We start from the raw sequence: 15185 nt of genomic DNA on the forward strand, positions 1-15185 counted from the left end.
AAGACAATGTCACTCACACTGCTGTCCATTCAGAAAACTAAACTCGTCTTGGCCACTTTTCAGAACAGGGAGGAAGGCTGAACAGGGAAAAGGGGCAGGTAAAAGAGGAAGAGAAAGCACCAACCAGCTCTCCTTCCACAGCCCTGTGGCCAAACAACTTCCGCTTAATGTCAACCGTCCCCCGGCCCGGATTGTCAAAAGCACACTTGACTTTATGCTAAAAAAGTACTGCTTACTCAAGAAACCAAGTAACTGAGAAGCAGGAGGGAAACTCCCAAGGCTCTCTACACTCAGGTCTAGAAATTGGCACATGTCCTCACGACATGTGGAAGGTATGTGGGAAAATTACTGTCATTACCTAGCACTGGGGGAAAAGGAGACGAGATACAAGAGAGGAAACAGGGAAGATGGTCCATTCATTGATTTTCACTGAAATTATCAGTATGGTCTCACAAAAGCCAGATTAGTCTCTTACTGATCACATCATTAGTTCCAGCGTTTACCTGTGTCAGTGTCAAAACTGACAGTGGCATGGAAACGCTTGCCATGTTTCAAGATATCCAGAGTAAGTAGGACTTCTGGGCTCTCTCGTTTCTCCTGTATGCGGTACAGTGCACGTTCCAAGTTCAACCAAAAACTGATTTCCTGCAAGGCTGTTCCTGAGGCAGGGTCTCTATCAAGTTTGGTCACCTTTAAAGATAAATAACATTCAAGAGTATTCACTATTTTTAAGTCAAAGTAGAAAAATATCATTAATTAAACTCATGCATTACAACTTAATTTTTGTATTTCAAGTAGATTTTCTTCCAACAACTGTAAGTGGCTTAACATGAAAGCAAAGGTATAAGAGAGCTGAAATCAACGCTCTCTCAGGGCGAATATTTAAATAACCACACTGAACCCTGACCGTTCTACCTGGGCCAACGTTAGCCCTCGGTTGGGCATTCCCAGGACAAAGGGGAGCACCGCTAACATCATCAGAGACTTTACCTCAACGACAAAAATGCAGGCCAGTTTCTGAGAGACATTAAAAAAAGAGTGGAGTACTTTACATAATACATCCAACACCGTGCTCTTACTTTCTGAATTTCTCGGATCCAGCGGTTAACTCCTGATTGTAACTGATTGAGAAAAGTTGGGTCTTCGACCTTATCTCCAAAGTCTGTAACTTTTGGCTTTTCTCCACGTTCGTAACACTGTTTTGCAACATTTGTAATAATGGGATGAATTGGTAGGCTGATCTCTGGAATTTCAATATTCTGCTGCAAGTGAAGGAGCCCCATTTCAAGTTCTGCAATCTTTTTTTCAACTGAGGGAGCCATTTTATCACCATCCCTAAAAAAGTTAACAAAGACTCCAAACTTAGTGCGTTGTTGGTCTCCAAAGAGACCCTATTACTTTAAGTCTGTCAAACATTAATAATATGCACCTTATTAAAGCAAGAGATTTATGTCCTTTTGGAATATTAGCCTTGCCTTCCCAAGTCCCAAATTTTACATTATCTCTCGTGGTCTCCTGAGAACACTCAGGGAAATAGGACATTCAAACCAACAAAAGAAAAATGGTTTTTACCTGTCTGCCTTGCCAGACTCTCTGATATAGGACTTAAAGAAAGGAGCCACTGCATTGCTAATGAAAGAATGCAAGGTTTCATACGGTGAGTCTTCACTGAGTGTGAGGACCCGAAGCTGAGAAGACACTGGTTTGTCTGCATCAATTACTGGAGTGCGTTTAATGAATGCCAAGCTAAAAGAAAGCAAAAGAAGAAATTAGAACGAAGAGCCTCACTCCTAAATGGTTTTGGTAACTGTCGCCCTTTCTGTATCGCACACAAATTAAAAATTCATTTGAATGTTGTAATTTAAAAATCACAGTAAGAATAGATCAGATTGTCGCTTTTCTGACACTGAAATACATTGCTTATCTTTCTTTACTCGCTTATGTGAGAACAATCGATCGAATCAAGATTAAGGTTTTGGCATGTGACCATGAAACCAGGCAAAGTCAATGTGTCCCATATGTAAGGGTTGAGTTCATAATCTTGGCCTCACGCAAACGAACCTCCGCAGCAACTGCAAGTTACAAGCCACGACATAATTAACTCTGATCTTATGCTAACTGGTACCATTCGTTTATGGCACTAAGTCACACGTCGGCTTGAATAAACAAAAGCCACCCACAGGTTAAAGTGACAAGAGGGCATTCTGGGCCGCGCACGACCTGGCCTAAACCAACTCTTCCAGTTCTATCTCGTCATGTACCCTCTTCCTCACCCAAGACACAACTGAGAACAGATGTCCCATTCTCTAAACATTATGCACCTCTGTGGCTTTGCTTAAGAAATCTACATTCAGCTGCTGAAATTCCAAGGAACCCTCAAAACCCAATTCCAGCATTACAACACTTTGGGGTCTCCCCTAACCAGAATCACTCTCTCCAATCTCCTTGTTTCATGGTATTCTGCACTTCTAAGATTTCGCCAAGCAGTACAGTCAGTTGTGTGTCTGCCAAGCCAATCTTCCTCCCAAAAGACCACAAGCTTCTTGGGAACCAAGTTTTCTCTGTATACCTACTGCCATATCTTACAGTATACCTACTGCCATATCTTACACATAACAGGTGCTCAAAGGTAGTTAAATTAATAGTTAAAAAAAATAGCATTTGAGTTTTCTGTTCCCAGGCCAGTACTTTATACGTAACACTTTATATTATTCTAAAAAGTCACTGAAGTTTCCTGCGGTGACACACTGAAAAGGAAGACGTCTTAATAACCATCCCTGCCAACAATGTACAAACCGAAATCTAATCACCACTAGTCTGTGCTTATCAAAAATGTCAATGTCACGAAAGACACAGAGTCAGATTCTGGATCAAGGAAGTTACTAGAAGGGACATTATTGAGACAATTTGAATATACACAGTACATCAAGAATACTATTGTACCCGTACTTCATGAATTTAAAACTTGTATGGAGGCTATGAATAGGAATATCCTTGTTCTTAAGACATACACTGAAGTATTTAGGAATAAAGGAGCAGGTTGTCTATAACTAACTCTCAAATGGTTCAAAAAAGAAAACAACAGTGCAAACGGGGCGATGTTAACAACTGATATCTGATATCAACTATATATAATTCATGCAACTCTTGTAAGCTTGAAATTATTAAAAATAAAAAGGTTTAAAAAGCAAATACAGTATAAATTAAGCATTTACATATTTAAATTTGGATATGTCTACTGGAGTGTAAATTGGCACCGCTCTTCTAGAAGATTGGAAAGATCTGGTCACATGCATTAAAGATTTTAAGGACACAATGCATCTCAACCAGTAATGCTTTCTTTCTTTATACTAAGAAAAATCAGACCTCCACCTAAGCATCTTTACTAGGTGTTTACTAGTTATTTATAATAATGAAAATGCAGATATAATCTCAGAATTGTTATTATATATGTTAAATACATTTATGGCTCAATACTAAAATGGATGCCATGACATAGCAATTAAAATAAGAATATTTTAGAGTTTATACTGACTTGGAAATCCTCTGAATTTCAATACGTGAACTCAAAGATACTGATTTAAAGAGCAGAAATCTCGAGTGTTTTGTTTTTTTTTTTAATTTTTTTTTTCAACGTTTATTTATTTTTGGGACAGAGAGAGACAGAGCATGAACGGGGGAGGGGCAGAGAGAGAGGGAGACACAGAATCGGAAACAGGCTCCAGGCTCCGAGCCATCAGCCCAGAGCCTGAAGCGGGGCTCGAACTCCTGGACCGCGAGATCGTGACCTGGCTGAAGTCGGACCCTTAACCGACTGCACCACCCAGGCACCCCTCGAGTGTTTTCTTAATGTCTTCGTCTAAGTCAGTTGAGATCTATATTCACGTCTCACAAGCTTATAATACAAGACAACAGTGTATTCACTTTACTCACCTATTGGACTTAACTCCATAATGAATGTCTATGTTGATATTATAGGAAATGAATTCTTTTTCTTCTTCGCCTTCATCACCAACATCCTCTACAAATCATAATAAATATTGTATCAATTGAAGTCACCATTACCAATTTTTAATTTATCAAAAGCTTAGAGAATGATTAGCCTCACCCTACTGCAACCTGACATTGAAACACCCACATGACTTTTTCCTTCCTCCCCATTTTTTTCCGAATCCTGACCCAGGCACTTTGCTGTGCAACCCTGGGCAAGGTAGTGAACTCCCCGTACCTCTACTCCTTTTTCTGTAAGTCCAGCAGGCACTGGCGCACCTGGGGTGTTGGAGGTACCAGAGCAGGGTCTGGCCCTGGTAAGATAGCTCACCACCCCTCCCAGCAGTCTCACCCTCGCACTCCCAACACAGAAGGCGCTCTCCACTCTGTGCACTCCATTCATAACCCAACACTCACTACATGACAGGTGTTTTATCAAATAGTTTAGGTGTCACACATCTAACCCTCATGACAACCCCGTAAGGGTTGGCATGACTATTATTACCCATGCTTTCCAAGTAAGAAATTTAAGTAAACTGCCCTCAGACACCTGTCCGGAGAATTCAGAAGTTTGTGATTCCAAACCAGGGGTCCTCCCCAGTCCACGGCCTGCCCAGTCCCTCATCAAGCCCCACCCAGGGCAAACACCCGTCAAGAAAACCATTATGAAGGAACATCCCCAGGGTCACCGAGAGGCATTCACCCAGCCTCCCCTCTGCTCAGATACCACTTTTCAGAGCCTGCTCTGGGGCTGATGTATGGATGCATCTTACTCCCCTACTGTGAGCTCTTGTGGGCAGGGGCCATGCTAGACTCGGCTCTGCAAACACTAAGCACAGCAGTCATTTTATTTTTATTTTTTGATGTATGTATGTATTTATTTTTGATAGAGAGCAAGGGAGGAGCAGAGAGAGGGAGAGAGAGAGAAAGTTTCAAGCAGGCTCCGTGCTGTCAGCATGCAGCCCAACGAGGGGCTCAGTCCCACCAACCATGAGATCATGGCCTGAGCCGAAATCAAGAGTTGATGCTCAACCAACTGAGCCACCCAGGAGGCTCATTATGCAGCGAGGCCATTTTGAAAAGTGTACTGGATGGGGGGGGGGGCCGCCTGGGTGGCTCAGTCGGTTGAATGTCCAACTTTGGCTCAGGTCATGATCTCATGGTTCATGAGTTCAAGCCCCACATCACCTGGGCTCACTGCTGTCAGTGCAAAGCCCACTTCAGATCCTCTGTAACCCTCCTCTCTATGCCCCTCCCCTGTTAGAGCACTCTCTCTCAAAAATAAACATAAACAAACAAACAAACTTACTGGAATTCAAGCTTAATGGAATAGTCAAGATAGCTCAAGATGCATGTAAACAAAATGTCTAAATAATTTAAAAACCACAATTGAGAAACTAAAATTTGTGGGGTGCCTGGGTGGCTCAGTCAGTTGAGTGTCTGACTCTTGGTCTCTGCTCAGGCCATGATCTCAAGGTTGGTGAGTTCGAGCCCCAGTGCGGAGCCTGCTTGCGATTCTGTCTCTCCCTTTCTCTCTGTTCCTCCCCTTCTCTCGGCCTCAAAATAAATAAACTTAAAAAAAAGAAAACTTAAAACTTGTAAGAATTAGAAATAATCCAAACCTCTAGATCTAGTACTAATGCACTCGTTGCCTAAATGCTCCAGGTGAATTATCTTTGCAGCCACACGGAACTGCCTAAGCAAATGCCAAGGACAGGGAATGTGTGGAGTAGCGGCATCAGCAAAGTTACTACCTAAGGATTAACATGATGTATGCAGTTCACCTTTACTTTGAAGTCATGATGTAATAGCAAAGGCAGCAGAGTTAGCTAAGTGATCTTAGAAAAGTCATGTTTCTTCCTCTGGGTTTCTTTTTTTTATTAAAAAAATTGTTTTTAACGTTTATTTGTTTTCTGAGAGAGCATGAGCATGAGCTGGGGAGGGGACAGAGAGAGAGGGGGAGTCACAGATTCCGAAGCAGGCTCCAGGCTCTGAGCTGTCAGCACAGAGCCCAACGCGGGGCTCGAACTCACAAACCGTGAGATCATGACCTGAGCTGAAGTCGGATGCTTAATCGACCGAGCCACCCAGGCGCCCCTCTTCCTCTGGGTTTCAAATTCAACATGTAAAATGGGCAGAGTAGGGGGTGGAAATATGTGAAGGGGATTAAGAGTACACTTATTATAAACACAGAATAAGGCACAGAATTGCTGAATCACTGTATCGTACACCTGGTAACACTGTACGTTAACTACACTGGAACTGAAATGTAGAACAGTAAAAAATAAATGCAACGGACAGAAGGGGGAGGGTGGGGTATTAGGAGGTCTATACAGGTTCTTTAAGCACCAAAAACTGAAAATCTGGGTATACAGGGTCTGAGCAAAAACTGTTTACTTCATTAGCTTTAAGGTGAAACAAATACAAAGTTTATATTAGAAAATAAAAAATATTAGCATATCTGTCAAGAAGACAATAACTTCCAAAACATTACTTTTACTATAATTTTAGGAAGGGAGAGGAGGTGGCAAAACAGTCTTGTACGCCAGGTAATTCCTAGCTGTTTTTTAAACCTGACTAACTTAGGGGGAAAAAAAAAAGAAACTAAACAAATCAATCTGGTTTAACTACCAAAATATGGATATACCACAAGATAGGATAGATCATACTGCCTGAAACCAACCACACATATGATTGCCATCTCTAAAATCCAACCCATGAAACAGAGCATAAGTAGATACTCTCAAACTAAAATAATTGTCAGGGTGGTAGGATTATGAAATATTTCCTCTCTCAATTTTTTGAACGCTGTTCTAGGATTTATATAAAATACATATCATCAAAATAGCATTCCAACAATATCTAGAAAATAAAAGTAATATTCAAAAATCAAAGGAAATCACTGACATAACTAAACACGCAACTTTGAATAATTTCTTTCTCCGATACAAGATTCACATCTATACAAAATAAAATCACACAGAAAACGTGTCAGCTGGATGCAGCATCTGGCCACACTGCCTGTACTTCCAAATGCAGACAGGGTTAAAGGAAGCGGGCACCACGCCAGGCGATGAGTCACGGCCCAGCTCCGCCACGACACTGCTGGGAACGCCCAGCTCCCAGCCCCACACCAGGGCTACCGCAATGCGACAGACCCCGCCTGAGCTCAGGAAGGCACGCCCAAAGACCCCGTCCTCACACAAGGGTATCCGATAGGCACCCTCTACTGCTTTGTTAAAACCCTGACTTCTCTTGATGATAATAATTTATGGAAATCATAGAAGACATTTTGGATTCGTTTTTTAATGCTTATTCTCCATAGAGATCAAATGCCCGATTCTTAGTAGAAAGAACTTATATCATTGTTTAATAAACTGCCAACAAATAATTAACCTTTTTGCCTCCCTGTAAATTATTACATCTTCCAAATACTAATAGTTTGACACTGTACCTCTGCCGAAACATTTTTTAAAACTGTTCAGACGAGGAGAGAAAGATCATGGATAGTTAATTCTTAACAACAAAGAAGCTATTAATCCTGCTATATTTAGAAGCTTACATACAAACATAATCTGCATATTTTAGCAGGCAATACTGCTTTCAGTAAAGTTTGAATCAGTTTCCTAATGCCGGAGAAGTTACTGGTTAATACACGATGGCCCAACACTGTACTGCCTGCTAATACGTTCCAAGAATCAAAGTACCAATACAGAAGTGCTGAGCTTTGCTACATGAGTTCCTTTGCTACAAGCTATATTAGTACATATTTAGTGACCTGTGCACGTGTCTCGGGTTAACTTCTGAGTTGTAGAGATGTTTAAAACATCAATTAGCACTAATCTGTGTATATTTCTACTGAAAGACTGGTTTAATGTAGTTCAAACCAAGAGTGATTTGTATCATGACACTGTGATTAGGTGAGCATTATGTCTCATTTAACGAATACAAAAAGACGTGCACTCGATTATCTTAAGACTCACCCTTCCTCTCCTAGGGGGACCGGGTATGTTTCACAAAGGAAAAGGAGCACAGCAAACTGGTAAAGGGACAGGCGAGGCTGCCCCACTCCATGGGTCCGTGGTCACTCCCTCAATTCTCCCTGCCCTCCCAGCTTCCCCCAGCCACAGGGCAAGCCTCGTCCCATCCAGCAGAGGCAGCGGCTGTTTTCCTTGGCTCAAACTACCAGGCTACTTGTTACATGTTCCTGGTTCTGCTATCTTTCATCTTCTTTTCCTCTTAACATCCACAACATACAAGCACCACATTATTTGGATTGATCACTATCACACGTTCTCCCCCTTTTCTCTCACATGTTTGCTTCAGCTCCCCCTTTCCAGTGGCTGATGCTTTTTCCTGTCACCTCAACATCCATCACCCCTTCGTCCTCCTTCTCAGAGGCTGTGACTTCTTTGCCACGACCACCCCACGCTCTGGTGGGAGGCTCAGGGCATGGTGGGAAAGTCTGAGTTTTCTCTCGAACCTGAAGACTTCCATTTGGAACACCGTTAGAAATGTAAAGGGAGGGGCGCCTGGGTGGCTCAGTCGGTCGGGGGTCCTGAGTCTTGGTTTTGGCTCAGGTCATGATCTCGTGGCTTCTGGGTTCAAGTCCTGCATCAGGCTCTGCGCTGACAGTGTGGTGCCTGCTCGGGATTCTCATTCTCTCTCTCCCCCTCTCTCTGCCCCTCCCCTGCACGCTGTCTCTTTCAAAATAAAATAAAAAAGAATAAACAAAAACTGAAATGTGAAGGGAGGGGCGGATCCCACATAACACTCTATGATGCTGGCAAACACTTTCCCTCCATCTTTACTTTTTAAGAAGAAGTGATGACGGTTTGTCCCCATGCTGCACATGATGTCATTTCCTATGCTACACTGCATTCAAACTTATCTTGGCTGCAGACTGGTTTGTCCTACAAAGGGTGCACACCTACAGCGTGACAGCACAGAACAGCAGGAACCCAGGCTGAGGGACAAGACAGTGTCGTGTCCCAGAAAATCCTTTCTGTTAATTTCTTAACCATTTTACTTTACCATTTGGAGGAATAAGCAAAGGCCAGAAATGAATACTTTTTAGCCATCATTTCTTCATCCTTTAGGGAAATTACGTCCACAGAAAAATAATTTTTAAAATCCGCAAGAACATTCCCCATGAAAACCTTCCACACTGCCGTATCTCTAAGAAGATGAGTACTGCAAAAAGTTCCAGCTTTCTTTCACATTCTTGTTCCTAGCCATCTCCGCACTAACGAAGATGTAAAACCCCTAAATAACGTCTTTTAGGATAAACTGGAACCCCAACCTTAGGAGCAGTGACCAAAGGCAGTCACTGTTTTCAGTCTTAAAGCTCCAAGGCTAAGACACCTGAGTGTAAAAAAACCCAAAACCCACAGCACCAGATCCGAGCCTGGTCACCAACAAGCTGGAGCCCGCAGACAGTCCTGGCACCACCAGCTGCAGGCTGAAGCGTCCCTCACCTGCTTCTACCTTTACCACCCAACCAAAAACGCACTTCAGGTGAAAACTGCTACAGAACATCATTAAATCTATAAAATGCCTATCAAGTGATGAGCACCTTTCTGGCTCTAATTTTATCAGTACGCTAGGAAGAAAACAATTTCCTACAGGCCAGGAATTACAGACAAGAGGTTTCTGTTTTTCGGATCAGGAGCTGTAATTTGATATTCCTCTTCCCACCAACGCTCCAAATCTTTCGCAGCAAAATAAACTGCTAAATTCACAACCTTTATTCTACACCTTAAAGAATACTGTACTCCAGCAGAAAAGTTTATAGCTAGCTGGGGTAGTTAAAAAAATAGATATCTTCATATAAAAATGCTTCTGGAGCGCCTGGGTGGCTCAGTCGGTTAAGCATCTAACTTCGGCTCAGGTCATGATTTCAGGGTTTGGGAGCTCCACCCGCATCAGGCTCTGCACTGACATTTTGGAACCTGCCTGGGATTCTGTCTCTCCCCCTCTCTCTGCTCTTCCTCCACTCACGCATGTGTTCTCTCTCTCTCTAAAAAAAAAAAACAAAACAAAACAAAAAAAAAAACCATAAAAAAAAAGAAATAAAAATAAATGTGTCTATATTCAATTACAAGTGTTTGGAAAATTCTTTCTATAAAAAGGGGGAATAAAAAAAGGGAATAATGACGGCAATTTCCCTGTTCACTACATCAGGACTTCATTCTTGTTGATGGTCTTTACTCAGTTTAAACAATTCAGATCTGTTTTCCACACTATAAAGCAAACCTACTTTTTCACTGCAACTAAGTACTGGATGCTCACATTTGATTAAATGTACAAAGGCTGATGCTAACTCAAAAATCACCCGGAAGACAGCCCTCCTTATCAAGTGCCCGGGTCTGTACTGATGTCTAAATACCTTATGCTAGTTTAGTCAGGATGCTAATAAGACTGATGGGACCATATACTCTCTCTTTAAATTTTTTAAGTGAAAAATAAATTAGAGACAGGTTGAATTATTGGAAGTATTTTTTATTTTTATACATACAGTAATGAGGTAGGAGTTCAATTTCAGACACCCTCATTCCTTAGTCAACGCTGAAAAGTGCAAGTCATTATGGAGCCAAGATTTGGATGCTTGGACTGAAATATGAAAATATGCCATCGAGAAAACAGATGATCTGCACACGAAAGCATACTACAGAAATAGGGCTTCCCAATAATTTTAGCAAAGTTTGGTTCCAACGTTTGAGAAAAGCCAATCTAGAAGCAAAAACTATTTTTTTTCCATAAAAAGAAACGGAGACCCAACGTAGAAATCACCAATTTTCATACATAAACTGTGCAATGAAAATACGATCAAGGATTGGTCAAGGTCAAACTACTCAAAATACAGTAATTTAACACAAATTAAGACACACTTTAATAAAATAATGTATATTCATTGAAAAATGACCACAAGGACAGATTCCAAAATGCTGACAGTGGTTATATCTGGGTCAAAGGACTCCGGGTGATTTTTTCTCTATCTGTACACTTTAAATTTTCTATCATGACTAAATACACACTCTTCCTGAAAAAGAGTAGGTGGGTGAGTTTTTTTTTTTTTTAACACTAGTGGTTTCCATGCTGGAAACATAACCCTAAACATAACAGAAAACCCTAAACAACATTAATAGTCTAAAAATACCTCGGAATGGCTCCTCTACTTTGAACACTCCACGTGAATCTAAAACATATTCTTTCACACTCTCTGACCCTCCCACCCTCCCACCCAAGCAGAAGCTACAATGAAGCCTCTCTCGAGTACCCAGAATAGACTTTGAAAGAAACAAACTATCAGAAATAAACATTAGCATGGGCGTTGGGAGGGGGGGAGGGGGGGGAGGGGGGGAGACAGGTAGCGAGTTCTGTTCTTGACAGACCCGGACAGCGGGTCTTGGGACAATACAGAGCCGCCCGGCAAACATCTTCACACGGTGGCCAGCCCCTCAGTACCAAGGTTAAATGTACCCGGACACCCCCGAGTTCCCAGACGGGCGGCGCCACACCCAAACTGTGCCGCCAGATCTTAGGGGTCCTAGTGAGTCCAGAAACTCTCCCTGAAGACAAGCTCGATTCTCAAGATGAACCTAGCCGCCTTTGGGAAGGTCCCTATTTGAGGAGACTGCTGGAATGTGCAAGCCTTTTGCTCCCTGTCCCCAAGTGAGTCTCTCTTTAAAAAAAAAAACCTGCAAACTAGACTCAAATGTTACAGGGTCATTAAGGATCACCTAAGTATTACAGTGACCTAAGGGTGTGATTAGAGAGACCCAGCAGTGTCCTGGCCACCGAGATGCTGAGTCTAGTCCAGGCAGGGGAGTCAGCTGGTGACTTTGGGCGCGTCACTTCGCCTGAGCCTGTTTGCTGGCGTGTGAAATGGGGCAATACGCCCAGGCGGCAGGGACGCTGTGCGGACCGAGAGGCAGCCCTGGGAGCGCGCATCCACCCTGAACAGGGATGCTCCGCGCCGGGCCCGGGCCGGCCCTGTCACTGCGTGGGCCTCAGCATCTGGCTCCGACAGGGCAGGGCCGGGACGCCCGCCCGCCAGGGCTCCCCCCCCCCCCCCCCAAGCTCCGACCCCTACCCCCAGGCTGCGCACGGCTCCACGGGTCTGCCCCTGACACATCCCTCCCGAGGCCGGCCTGGCGCGGCCACAAATCGAAACCGAAAAGCTCATGTGACATTGGAGGCCGGGATGCGGCCTCCGCCCGCGCTCAGCCCGGGAGACGCTGTCTCCACCCAACTCGGCCATCTTGAGGCCCGAGCAGACAAAGCGATCCCATTGTTTTGGGTGACGGCTAGACAGGGAGCACCCTCGTCGTTCCCCGCGACCCGGAAGGGGGCACCCCCGCCACTCCCGCCTGGCAGGGGGTGTGGCGCCGGCCTCGCCGGGCGGCCTCTGGGCCCCATCCCGCGGGGCGTCTGCAGCCCCGAGGCCGCTCCCGCCCCGGCCGCGACCCTCCCCCCGGACCCCGACCCTGGCCCCCCCCCCCGGGCCCCAACGCCCGGCCCCGCACCTTTGAGCGTGGAGCGCTCCACCAGGACAGTGTGGACCTGCGGGTCGGACAGGAACTTGCGCATCTGCTCCAGGGCGCTCTTCTCCTCCAGCGCCGCCTCGAGCGCGGCCGGCGCCTCGCCGCCATCCTCCAGCAGCAGAGGCACCAGCTTGCGCAGGTGCTTCTGCAGCACCGACACGTCGGCCACGTTCTGCACGGCCGACACCTCCAGGCCGGCCGAGCCGTCCTCGCCGCCGCCGCCGCCGCCCGGCTCTGACATGGCGCCGCGCTCGGGACCCGCAGGGAGCGCTGGGCAGGCGGCCGCAGCTCCACACGAGAGCGAGCGCCGAGCCGGCGAGCAAGAGAAAGGGGCACCGGAACCCGACCGTCCGCTAGCCGCGGCCGACTGAGAGGAGCGGACGCCGGCTCCGCCCTAAAGGCCGCCGCCCGCCGGTCCGCCCCGCCCGCGACCCGCCGCCTCAGCCACTAGCGCCCGCTCGCCGCCCCGGCGTCACGACGTTGCGCATGCGCGCGGGGGGGCCCCCGGCGACGACGCCGCGCAGCCTTCTGGGATCTGTAGTCCTCATGCTGGGCGCGTCCCGCGTTTCCCGCATCGCAGACCCTGAAGATGGGAACTTGGCTTGGCTCGTGGGCGGTATGGGGTGGTCAGGGACTGTATCTCTCTTGTTCGGTGCTGTGGCCGAACAGCACAGAGCCTGAGACACTCCATAAATATTGAGTAAATGGTGTTAATGACGAGAGCTAACTTTTTTTTTTTGAGCAGTTAGCCTGTGATCGACATTGCTCTAAGCATTTAGCCTATGTCCTCGCGTTGAACGGATGAATGACTACAATGTGTTAAGTGCTAAAATACTGTCATGACATATGTGCTGTTAGATCTGCACGGAGAGAGGGAGAACGTTTTCAGAGGGGCACGAGACGAGGGGCGTGCCACATTGCTAGGCTGGAAAGGGGCGGTTGGGAAGTGGGTATTCCCCGCAGAGGAACTAGCCTCTACAAAGACAGAGGAGCCTGAATGAAGGTTGCGCCTGGAGCCCTGGCTGCAGAGGCAATGTAAGGTAAAGCCAGGAGATGACATCTGAACGATGGGATAAAGCCAAGCTGGTATGGGTCCTGGCTGCTAATAACAGAATAATTCCCCCCAGGATGCTGTGATGACCTATGTGACAGCATCTGTGTAGAACAGAGCTGCTCTGCTAGCAGCGGGGCAGCACTGTCATTCCATGGGACTCAGCATCTGGGTCCTCATAAGGCAGGGGCTGAGATGCCTGCCGGCTAAAGCTCCCCCCCAACTCCCATCCACCTGGATCTCCTCCCTTACACGGAGATGACAAGGGCCAGAGTCCAGGCTGCCCACTCTCTTGGTTTAGAGATGACAGTTTCTTTTAAGGAGCATTAATTGGCCTTTGAAAGTTCAAACTCATAACTTGCTTCTTAAATTGGGTGGAGGAAGGGAAGCCAAAGGTGTTATTTTTATATCCGAGTGCACAGTCACAGAGCTGAATCCTGATTGGTAGGATGATGATAGGATGATTTGATTCCCCCAAATCATCTTTGGAAAACTGGGAAACATACAATATGCTTATCCTTGCTCAATTACCCAATGCCAAGCCCCAGAGGCTGCTGGAACATGGAAACTAATCAGATGATTCTTGTCTCCAAGGAGCTCATGGGAGAGGGGACGGAGCAGTGCCCCATCCTCCTGCCCTCCATCAGTCTACCCTTGTGTGATATGCCCACACAGATTTAGATAACTTTCCAAGAAAAATACAAAACAACTAACTGCAACGAGCTTGTTCTGTGATCATAATGGTAACGAATAATAAGAATGTCACCAACAGCTAACACTGAATGCTCGCTCAATGCTAAGAACTCTGCTGAGCACCCGCGCCCCCACCCCTATGTCCTTTGGGGTAGGAACAGGAATGAAGAGGGAAATATGTTAGGTGCAGGTTAGCGAACTCTGAAATGGCCACACACCACCTGAGACCCAGAAATCCAGCAGCGACCTGGCAGACAGAGCGAGGCTGCCTGCAGCGTGCATGGTGAGTCAGCACCATTCAAAAGACCCCAGGAGACGCAGCCACTTGGGCATCCGAGACACTCAAACATCTGCAACCTGGCCCAGAGCCAGGGCAATGGAGCAGTGGGCTTCGGATTTGCAGATGGGTTCAAAATTAAAAGTGTTTGTTATTTCCAAGAGGATGGAAATTGCAAGACTCTGAAAAAAGATTCGTACATTGACCCAAAGTGCTGGCATTTCTGTTTTATAAAGATGTTTGCTGTGTTTAATATGTAATAAGAATGGTCAATGTTGATTGAGTGCTTACTGTACCCAGGGGCTAAGCACTCTAAATTCCTTAACCCCTGGGCCACCCCCAGGGCTGCAAGGGGAGGAGATTTCTTGTAACCATGCCCTTTTGGCCTGCTGGCACCGGACTCTGCCCCACCCCACCGCCCCCACCAAATTCCAAGCTGCCCTTGGATTGGCGGCGGGGGTCCTCCCCCCAAGCCTGGCTTCTCCCACCACTTGCTCCCTTAGGCGGCTCAGTTTCCCCCTGTCCTACTGCAGCAGAAGCTGCTTTCAATTGGCAGTGGGCACAGAAGGGCGGGGGAGCTGTTGGAAAGAGAATTCGTTCCAAGTTGATGGGGGATGACTGTGGCTGC

The 15185-nt window shown here is 46.0% G+C and overlaps 1 protein-coding gene across 1 annotated transcript in view; it reads right to left on the reverse strand.

Moving 5' to 3' along the window:
* DYNC1H1 (dynein cytoplasmic 1 heavy chain 1) overlaps positions 1–12881 on the reverse strand; it is a 76397-nt gene extending 63516 nt beyond the window's left edge. Inside the window, exons 1-5 of the mRNA XM_047080080.1 lie at positions 12519–12881; positions 3934–4021; positions 1573–1746; positions 1080–1335; positions 504–690 (exon numbers count right to left, since the gene is read on the reverse strand). Coding sequence (XP_046936036.1) covers positions 504–690; positions 1080–1335; positions 1573–1746; positions 3934–4021; positions 12519–12777 — 964 coding nt within the window. The 5' untranslated portion in view covers positions 12778–12881. The remainder of the gene's footprint in view (positions 1–503; positions 691–1079; positions 1336–1572; positions 1747–3933; positions 4022–12518) is intronic.
* Positions 12882–15185: the final 2304 nt, after the last annotated feature.

Source organism: Lynx rufus, unplaced genomic scaffold (genome assembly GCF_022079265.1).
Source record: "Lynx rufus isolate CCGP_SWC_20201006 ecotype Redwood Valley unplaced genomic scaffold, mLynRuf1.p SCAF_17, whole genome shotgun sequence".
Taxonomy (NCBI): domain Eukaryota; kingdom Metazoa; phylum Chordata; class Mammalia; order Carnivora; family Felidae; genus Lynx; species Lynx rufus.